The sequence below is a fragment of the Clupea harengus genome, chromosome 21 (assembly GCF_900700415.2).
Source record: "Clupea harengus chromosome 21, Ch_v2.0.2, whole genome shotgun sequence".
NCBI classification, from domain to species: domain Eukaryota; kingdom Metazoa; phylum Chordata; class Actinopteri; order Clupeiformes; family Clupeidae; genus Clupea; species Clupea harengus.
This window is the reverse complement of record NC_045172.1, coordinates 24,196,784-24,206,783: the sequence shown is the minus strand read 5'-3', so window position 1 is coordinate 24,206,783 and position 10,000 is coordinate 24,196,784. Positions and strand designations below refer to the sequence as shown.

The 10,000-nt window shown below is 43.9% G+C and overlaps 2 protein-coding genes across 2 annotated transcripts in view; both read left to right on the top strand.

The window, feature by feature from the left end:
• Positions 1-2,394: 2,394 nt before the first annotated feature.
• On the top strand, positions 2,395-9,226 carry LOC122128583 (serrate RNA effector molecule homolog; the record flags this gene model as incomplete). Its single annotated transcript, XM_042702832.1, has 5 exons — positions 2,395-3,023; positions 3,703-4,094; positions 7,424-7,657; positions 8,309-8,458; positions 9,031-9,226. Coding segments are annotated over exons 2-5 (972 nt in total), but the record flags the coding sequence as incomplete, so codon positions are not given.
• Positions 9,227-9,478: 252 nt separating this feature from the next.
• The window catches only part of LOC105912601 (serrate RNA effector molecule homolog), a gene marked incomplete at its 5' end in the record, with an annotated part of 8,075 nt that continues 7,553 nt past the window's right edge, over positions 9,479-10,000 (top strand). The window contains one exon of the mRNA XM_042702863.1: positions 9,479-9,659. Within this exon, the coding sequence (XP_042558797.1) occupies positions 9,479-9,659 (181 nt within the window). The remainder of the gene's footprint in view (positions 9,660-10,000) is intronic.

Here is a 10,000-nt window from a genome sequence, read left to right as displayed (position 1 = left end):
CAGTCTTTCAGAGAACATCCTCTCCCTCTATCACGACACTCATACTGTAACTGCAAGTTCTTTCATGCACGGCTATCAGTGACGGCCTATACCGCCATGAGTCATGCAATGCAATAAAATTAAAAAAAGCACACCTTCAAAATCAATCAGCCAGCCCTTTGAACTGCGGCCCGTGATGAACCAATCACACCCAGGGCGTTACAGCACAGGGGGTGTGAGGCAAGAGCAGCACCAGGTTCAACGAGACTTGGTGGAGTCGAGAGTGGCACCCGTTTTCTTTTGTGAACATGTTGGCCTGGCATCCTTCCCATACCTCTGAATGTGTGTATATGTTTGCTTGTATGTGTGTTAGTGTATGTGTGTTTGCTTGTGTGTGTGTTGGTGTGTGTGTGTTTGTGTGTGTGTCTTGGGTAGGTTTTATTTTTATTTTTGGAAGACCTGTGCTCTCACACCCACTGTAGTGTCTCTGCGCTCCCGATAATGTCACGGTAGGCGTGTGGCGTAGTAGTGTCACGGTAGGCGATCCTCCTGTGCTGAAATGCCCTCAGACCTACTCAGAACGACTCAGAACCGCCGGCACTCCGAATAATGCAAACATGGCTCCCGAGGGCAACACCGTATTCACGTCCCAGAATGCAAAGCATCTGGCAGCACTGTGGCTGCCTGAAGCCCTTACCAGATTAAAGAGTGTTTGAGAAACTGAAAGGAGGGACAGAGGGAAACGTTCTTAAACATTGTTTCCCTTTCCAAAATAGAAGAGTAGATAGAGAGAGAAAGTGAGAGAGAGAGAGACAGAGTTCTTATTTCATTTGGCTGGACTCACACTTCTCTCCTTGTCTCACTCTCTTCTCCTCTTCTTCGCCTCCTTTCTCTCTCACCGGGGAATGTCTTGTCAACAAACCTTTTCTGTGGTGCAGTGCCCGCGGGTTGTGTTTTGACAGCGATCTCTTTGTTTGGATTGTGCCCCGGCGATGATCTGAATAACAGCCCGCTCTCTGTTTTCCCTGGGCCAGAGAAAATATTTTCTTAAGGTGTTTCTCATCCTCTTCTTCTGATCTGGTCTTACAGGCTGATGGGGACATGCTGAATCTGCCTCTCACATGCCCCCCCCCCCATCTCCCCACACAAATAAATACACCCCGCCCCCCCGCCCCCCCCATACACACACATACACATACAGTATACACACACTTACACTCTTATATGCCTGTCCCTCTATATGCACTGCATACCTTCGATACACCTATGGTGGAAGTGTTGCATAGACTCATCGGACATGATTAGAAGGTTCCCTGTTTCATATCAGGTTTTCGGTCACCTTCCGAATGGGGTGTTGTTACAGGAACCCCAGGACTGGGAAGCATTCACAAGGATCAGAGCGTGGTCTGGGGTAGATTATGAAACATCATATTATACAATCAAAGTGACTGAAGGAACTCACTGTGAGAAAACCTAAGATTGTTTTGTACGTTCTGTGGTAACTTACAACACTTCCATAAAACATCTGAGTGAGTTTTGAGGTTTGTTGTAAAGCCTGGTTGTAAAGGTAAACCACCATCAATGCAAAACTTGTATTATTTATGAAGGATTACAGGAGAGACAGAATGTACTTTTAAAGGTCAGGCCTGTCAAGGGGGGTGAACTCCAAACATGGAGGAATTAGTGACACCACTGGCGTTATGATGATATTCCTGGCACACAGACACAGACTTTCACCCGAGCATTCCTACATGAACACAACTTCCCTTTCGGCTGAAAGGAAAATCGCCTGAGCTGCCGTCAGACTCTTGGGCTCATTAGTGCTCGCTAACACGACACTCTTTAATATGCGGTTGGTGCAGTCCGCAATGCCAAGCCACACTCTACCCCAAGAATGCAAGACTATTCCATACTTAATGTCATATCACCAATAAATGCCGTCCCTGCAGCCGGTTTCAAAGCTGAGAACTAAGAAACAGTGCAACAACAACAACAACAAAAAAACGTGGACGAACTGAAGCGGCTGAAGTATAGGCTAGATCATTAAATTAGTTGGTTGTTTGTGAACTTTGGAAGAGCGAGACAGAGGGACGGAGAGAGAGAGAGGGACTGAGAGCGAGAGAGGGGATTCTTGTGAGTGACATAAGCAGGGATAGATTTTCCTCTTGAAGCATCTGCTGGCATAGTCTGCATAGCCAGAATTAGGACCGGGTGAGAAGTCAAAGCCATGGGTCATTACGGCCCGAATGCCTTCATCTCAACATTTGGCGCCTCTCGTTTTACAGTTGACACGCCACTGTTGGCCCGAAAATGCTAGTCTGCTGCCCCCTTTTGGTTCCAATATGTACCTACTTTATAAACAGAAAACAGTTGAAAGTTGAGAGTTGAAATGTAGCATTATTTCTTGTACATAATATTCAAACGCCCAAGGCGTGAAAGTCAGCTGAGAGCGACCTTGGCAACGTTATGTGTATTTGGGTGAGGTATTTGTGGCGGGACACATCTGTAGAAAAATAGTGAGTCAATTAACACCGCCAACTTTTTCTGCAGTGTGGTCCTTTTGGTCTTTTGGTTTCATTCTGACTGCGCATCTGACTAAGATTGTGACAACTCTTCTGTGCTTTTATCTAGCCTGAGGATTAAACTTAACGCACGACCAGTATATTTCTCAAGCAGTTACTCATTGTCTGCTTTTAAAATCCATGTGCAAAGCATTAGAGACCATTCAATCTTGCTTGAATCATCTCAGCGGTGAAAAATCAGGACATTTTAAATTGTGTCACAGACGTTCAAGAGCACGACCATAACAAAAAATACTTTGTTATAATAAATTGTCAGTTTAAACAGTTGAAAAAAGCTACACATACGATTTAGCCAGGAGCTCGTGCACCTCCAACAGTAAGTAACAGTTTTGAGGCTGACTGAGTGACTAAGCTAGCTGGTTGTCATCAGCATCAACTTAGCACATTGCCACCGCCTGTTCGGCTGGCAGTCTGAAGATAACGCTATTATTCTGTGTTACTTCACTCCTACGCATCATCAAGGTAAAGGCCTGGCCAAACATACTAATTCAAGTTGGTTGTATATTGTCCTTCTGGGGTTGGTAATGCACAGCTCTAGCTGGACCTGCTAGCTAACGCTAGCCTCTACTATGGTGTTAATCATGGAATAGATAGGCTACCATATCAATGCTATCTATAGCTGCTTTACTAGCGGACTTTTTTTAAACAGACCTGCGCCATATCTACATGGCATTTCCTGCAACTTCGTTGTGTGATATGAGCTATTGAAAGTGAAGTTTTAAAGTTTCTATATTGTGTTTGTAGTTTGTTTGCTAACTGGCTTCCCAGCGCATGCACCTATGACGCCTCAATAGAACTGATGGTGAGAAATATGCTTCTTAACTGAGCTTCTCTGCTTTTTGCTGCAAGTAGGTTACAGTAACGTCCTGGCACTAGCAATAATGTAAAATGTGTATGGACGGCCTAAAACCAGGTCAGGGTCAATTCAACATATCAAACACATGGGTTTAGTAACGTTAAACATACCCAAGGAGCCAGCCACTCTCCTTCAAACAGGTCTACTCCCCCAAACACACCAAGGAAAGTGTTTAAAGCTCATGGTGAAAATGATGGAGTATCGGAATGCCTCATTGGGTTTTAAAGTCTGTGATTGATAGTGTGTATGATTCTAATTCTCATTTCATCCTTGTGGTTTTGGCAGATGGCAGACAGTGATGACGAATATGGTCGCTATCGGATGGATAAGTTTCACCCTGAGAGGGGTGACTACGATCCCGTTCGAGTGAGAGAGGACCTGAGGGGAGACCACGATCCCGTTCGAGTGAGGGAGGACCTGAGGGGAGACCACGATCCCGTTCGAGTGAGGGAGGACCTGAGGGGAGACCACGATCCCGTTCGATTGAGGGAGGACCTGAGGGGAGACCACGATCCCTCTCGAGTGAGGGAGGACCTGAGGGAAGACCACAATCCGTCTCGAGTGAGGGAGGACCGGCGGGGAGACCACGATCCCTCTCGAGTGAGGGAGGACCTGAGGGGAGACCACAATCCGTCTCGAGTGAGGGAGGACCGGCGGGGAGACCACCGTAAAGACAGGTGATTGAGAAGAAGAGAATGAGATACGTTTTAGTTGTTAGGGCATTAGTTATTAGTTATTAGGGCATTAGTCATAACATTGTGATTGAAATTACAATGTTATCTGTCCTGGTTTGTTTCTTTTGATATACAGTTTACAACAGAAGTGAGTGCACCACTGTGCAATATCACTTAAATGTCAAAGGATACTAAATTATATCACCCTACAGTAACTGCATTACTATTAACTTGGGTATTTTCTCTAATGTAACATTTTAAACTCACAGTTTCAGTTTACCGGTACTATATTAAAAATAATAGGCCCCACAGTAGGAACGCAATACAATTAAATACAGCACACCTTTCGTTACTTAGATTCAAATCTTTTTATGTTTTCAATACTTTGTATGTTCACCTTTATTTTTGGTGACAGACTCAGTCCTCCTCAGCACAGGGATGTTCTGACATTCTTAGGGCCAATGATTTTCCGTAAAAAAAAAAGGCATTTTCCGTTTCACATTTGGTGATTTCCGTTTTTTTTTCCGTTTCAGCTCATTTTGTTCACCCTGAGGTAGATTGATGGCTTAAAATGACTGAATAATATGTGCCCTTTTTAGATTGTTGTTTGCCAGCCATCAACAGAACAGAAGACTAAACATTTTTTGTTTTAAATGCGATTGGGAAGACGAGCGCGTGAATGTGACTGAATGTGGCTTTAGCGGAGATCTGTGGGTCAACCGTTGAAAAGGGGGGCGTGGCCGGAGCAGAGTTCAGCGCAGACGTGACATTTTCTCAGTGGTTTTGTTCTTTAATTAATGTTTGTTCATCGTTGCAATCGTTGTTGTGTTTATTTGAAAGAAATATAGCCTTGCAGCCCAAAATACATGGGGAATTTGGGGCGATTTGTATGCACAAAATGATATTTCCGTTTCAAAGTTGCAATTCCGTTTCAAAGTGTTCATTCCGCGAATTCCGTCCGTTTTCCGTTATCGCGGAAAATCATTGGCCCTACATTCTTCAGAGAGTTTTTTTCAGCTGCTCTTTGCTCTCAGGGTTGTGTTGCTCTACCTTTCTCTTCAAAATACCCCAATGGGGGGCACGGCGGTGCAAGCCGATAAGTCCCCCCACTTACGGGCTTCATTGCCCGCGGGGACACAGGTTCAAGTCTGGCCTGATGTCATTTCCCAGTCCTCTCCACCTCTTCTCCGCCTATTTTCTTGTCATAACACTTCACTGTCCTGTCCAAATAAAGGCATAAAAAAAAAAAAAAAAATACCCCAATGGTGTTCCATTGGATTCAAATCAGGCGAGATACTTGACCAGGTCATACTTTTCACTTATTTCTTCTTTAGAAAATCTTGTGTGCTTTGGATTGTTATCATGCTGGAATATTCCTCTTCTGCCAAGCTTCTGGAGATAGGGAGTCATCTTGTCAGTCAGTATTGTTTATATATCCACAGGCATCCGTGGGGCCACCTATAAATGTCATCTCCCCTACACCTTCTGCACTCAAGTAGCGCCCCCATCATCTCACTCCCACCTCCGTGCTTCGCTGTCGTGACTATGCACTCACTGTGGTAGTCTTGGCCAGGTTCACGCCAAACACGCTGGACGCCATCTGAGCCGAACAGCTCTTTGGCACAAAACTGTAAGATTAAACTTTGCTGAAGAACATGAAAAGAAGCCTGGTGAGTACTGGGAGAACATTCCTGGCTCACATGAGACCAAGATAAATTTGTTTGGCTCAGATCCAGGGGTCCAGCGTGTTTGGCGTGAACTTGGCCGGTAGAATACCTTTAAAGAGAAATGTAGAACAACACACCCCTCTAGCAAAGAGCAGCTGAATAAAAAAAATGTCTCTGAAGAATGGCAGAGCATCCCTCCAAAAAATTGAGCAACACTGGTATTCTCCATGCCAAGATAAAATATTTGAATATTAGCAATGAGAATTGTTCTGACTTGTTGCATTGAGTTCCCACTGCGGGGCCTTTGTTTTTAATCTAAACTGTTAGTTTCTGGGACAATTTTTTTTCTCGTTGTCAAAACTCTGCGAGTTTTTGTCCTAGAGACATATAAAGAAAAACCCACATGAACCTTGAACCCTTTTCTTTTAAAATATATACAGTTTGAAAATAAAATATAAATAAGCACTTTGTAAGGGAATAGAGCTGATCTCTTGCACATTTCAGTCTGTGAGTGAGGTTTCTGCTCTTAAGGACCCACCCCAGGTAACTCATCAATATGCATTTGTAGGGACACACATTTTGGAGAGGCACAGGTCACTCTGCTATTATAAATATGTAGTAGTGAAACCACAGACACTTTTTTTTACCACTTTACAGACAATACATTTTAGAAGTTATATGATATAAATTATATTACAACAACAATTGACGCCTCACATGACAAATGACAGACATACCTAAGGGAACGAGAAAGAAAGAGAAAAAAAAAGACAAAACAGCATCCCAGTATTTCATATATTATTATTATTTATTATTATTATTATTATATATTATTATTATTCATATATATTTCATATATATATATTTCGTATATTCACACACACTTTCTGAATGCTAAACTCACATATGTATAGCCAACACCTATGTTTACAAGGTTCAGAGTTCAAAAGTCTCGGTCCGAAATTTCTTTTTTTGTACAAAGTCAGAGCAGCTCTGAATGAAGGTTTTCGTAAGGGTGATTTTACATTTGATTTAAATACAATTTTGTTTTACTACATTCCTTTTACTCTAATGTTGTTATTGCTGATGTCTTCTATAACATAATCACATATGCCACTTGTGCATCAATACTTTTAGTTAGGGGAAATATACAAAAACATCAAGGCATGTTAGACTTCCTAAAAAAGTCAAACAGGCCTCTGTCCCTGAAGGGTTACCTTTACATACAGTAAGAGCATATGCCCTACTGTTCAGCTTAGAAGTAATGCAGTTACTGTAAGGTGATACAATTTTGAGTTGTTTGACATTTCATTTTATGTGCATGTAATTTCTTTGTGCACGTTATGTATTTGCTGTAAAGCACTTTGAGCTGCATTCTTTTGCATGAAAGGTGCTATATAAATAAAGTTTTATTAGTATTATTATTATTTCAGTGCTATTGCACAAGGGTGTTGTGTCTCGCTACTGTTGTATACTGTACATAGTGTATGTCAGCATTTTCCATAATTACTGAAGGTTTATGAGTCAGTTCTATTTAGGTCATTAATAGTATACCACTAATTGTCTAGTGTTGCTGTTTGGACTGGTGGCTGATATGTGTGAATGGGAGCTGTATCTTAATAGGGTTCCTACCTCCTGTTCGTCTCCACTGTGCCCACGTGCCAGGGTGCGGGAGAGGAGCCGGGAGCAAGACAGGAAGGAGCGCCGAAGGCATGAGAAGGGTCAACGCCACCGTGAGAAAGGTCACAGACGTCATGACAGGGGTCACGGACAGCATGACAGGGGTCACGGACAGCACGAAAGGGGACACAGCCACTATGAGAAGAGCGAGCAGTTCACACCTTCCGCACAGGACCTGGGCTGCTTCCAGCCTTTGCCTGAACGGGTGAGGAGAGACTGGTGAGTGTCTCACTGTAACTTTGTGTGTTTCATCATGGCTCTCATATCAAACTTCATTGGGGTTTTTTCCCCCCTCATGAGTAACCATGGATACGGAGAGGCGGTACTGAGTTCTATGGTTGTTGAATGGATGGAGTACAACAGAACAAAAACTAGACACTTGAAATTGTGATCGATTTGTTTTTAAAGGGGCCTATATGGACACCTTACTAGCTGTGAAATGAAGCGTTTCATCTCTTCACGAATTTACGAACACTAACTGTCATTGTTTTAGCCTCTGAAATGGCAGTTTAGCGATTACAAATACCGTTCCTGACAGTTTGGGCTTATGCCAGTGATGGTGTGCTTGCTTTGCTTTGCTGTTTTCATCTTTTTACATTGACTCAATAGCGCCTCTTGAGGTACAAAGTGGCATTACGAGAGAGGATGGGCTGAGGCTAGCTGGTTAGCCTGCTAACTTTAGTGAATATCTGTGCAACACAGAGTATTGGCGTTATTTCTTCACATTCTGTTGCTATTTTATAGTTACTTTTTGAACGTTTTAAACTATAATTCTAACATATAGCACCTTTAATGGTCTAAGAGAAAGGCCTTAATTAATAACTCTGGATACTGGGATGGTTTTCAGATATTTCCCCCCATGTGACGCAGGCATGACGCTGGTAGGGAGCACTGCTATGGAGGGGGTGATTTTAGGTCCATGGTGGGGGGGAGGGGTGTTAATTACCCCCCTCCCCACCCCTGGGTCTACCCTGAAGCTCCTCCCATGCAGCAGAATCATGCCACCTTCATACCACCCAGGTGAGATGTGAATTAAGTCAGATGCTGTTTGTTTGTTAGCTTTAATGAGAGTGTAGCTACCACTGTACTTTAGAAATGGTCGGAACATCATGGAACAGATGTTTATTTAAACTTAAAGGTGTGGTCTGCGATTCTGAGTCTCTGTGAGTGAGCCATACACTATTTCAGCCAATCAACATCAAGGGGCGCTTGTGCTACTGCTCTGCTGCAGGAAGGGATGTATTTGATTGGCTGTTCGGCTCAAATATTCAGCAACCTTTAGCCTGGATCGAAGACCCACTTTTAAATGCTCTGCTAAGCATTGTTTGGATGTTACTGGGATTCCTCTTACACATTTTTATTTCCTATATCTACCCGGCTGGCCTCAAGCAGATGCCCCCCCCCGCCTTATGTGCCACGGTTCTGCTTAATGTTTCTTCCTGATTAACAGAGAGTTTTCCTTGCCCCTGTCACCATTGTGCCTGCTCTAAGGGGGTCCAGGTCCTGGGCTCACAACTTTATTGTTTTGGCGCTATATAAGTAAAATTGAATTGAATTGAACTGTGTTGATTTGAATTGAACTGTGTTCACAGGTTCGGTGGCGGCGCAGATGCCACCCCCGGCTGCCCCCCCGCCGCGCTGAAGGGCTTTAAGGAGTTCCTGCTGGGTCTGGACCCTGCAGTGGGAGAGGTGGAGGCGGTCAGGTGCTACAGCGACTACAAGGTCACCTTCAGGAGGCAGCAGATAGAAGCCTTCTTCCTAGCACACAGAGAGGAGGAGTGGTATGATACACACACACACACACACACACACACACACACACACACACACACACACACACACACAGAGAGGAGGAGTGGGATGGGACAGAGAGAGAGAGGAGGAGTGGGATGGGACAGAGAGAGAGAGGAGGAGTGGTATGTGTCGTCTGTGTACACTAACAGTAGTGTGTTGGTGTGTGTGCACTAACACGTTGTCTCTGTTCCCCTTCTTCTCTTGTGCCTTTGTGACTGCATCTGATTGGCTGTGCCGGAAACGTGACGGGGGCTCAGGTTCCGCCTCAGATACCACCCAGAAGACACTGAGCGTCGGGATGCCGAGACCCACAATGCTTTGCAGAAGAGACTGGGCGTCTTCATGTACCTCCTGGGAAAGGGCTGGTTTGATAATGTCACACTGGACATTGCGCAAGCCCCAGCCATCATAAAGGTGTTAGACGCAGGTATGGTCATCAGTAATGAATGGTGTCTATATCATAAAGGTGTTAGACGCAGGTACGTATGGTCATCAGTAATGAATGGTGTCTATATCATAAAGGTGTTAGACGCAGGTACGTATGGTCATCAGTAATGAATGGTGTCTATATCATAAAGGTGTTAGACGCAGGTACGTATCGTCATCAGTAATGAATGGTGTCTATATCATAAAGGTGTTAGACGCAGGTATGGTCATCAGTAATGAATGGTGTTTATATCATAAAGGTGTTAGACGCAGGTACGTATCGTCATCAGTAATGAATGGTGTTTATATCATAAAGGTGTTAGACGCAGGTACGTATGGTCA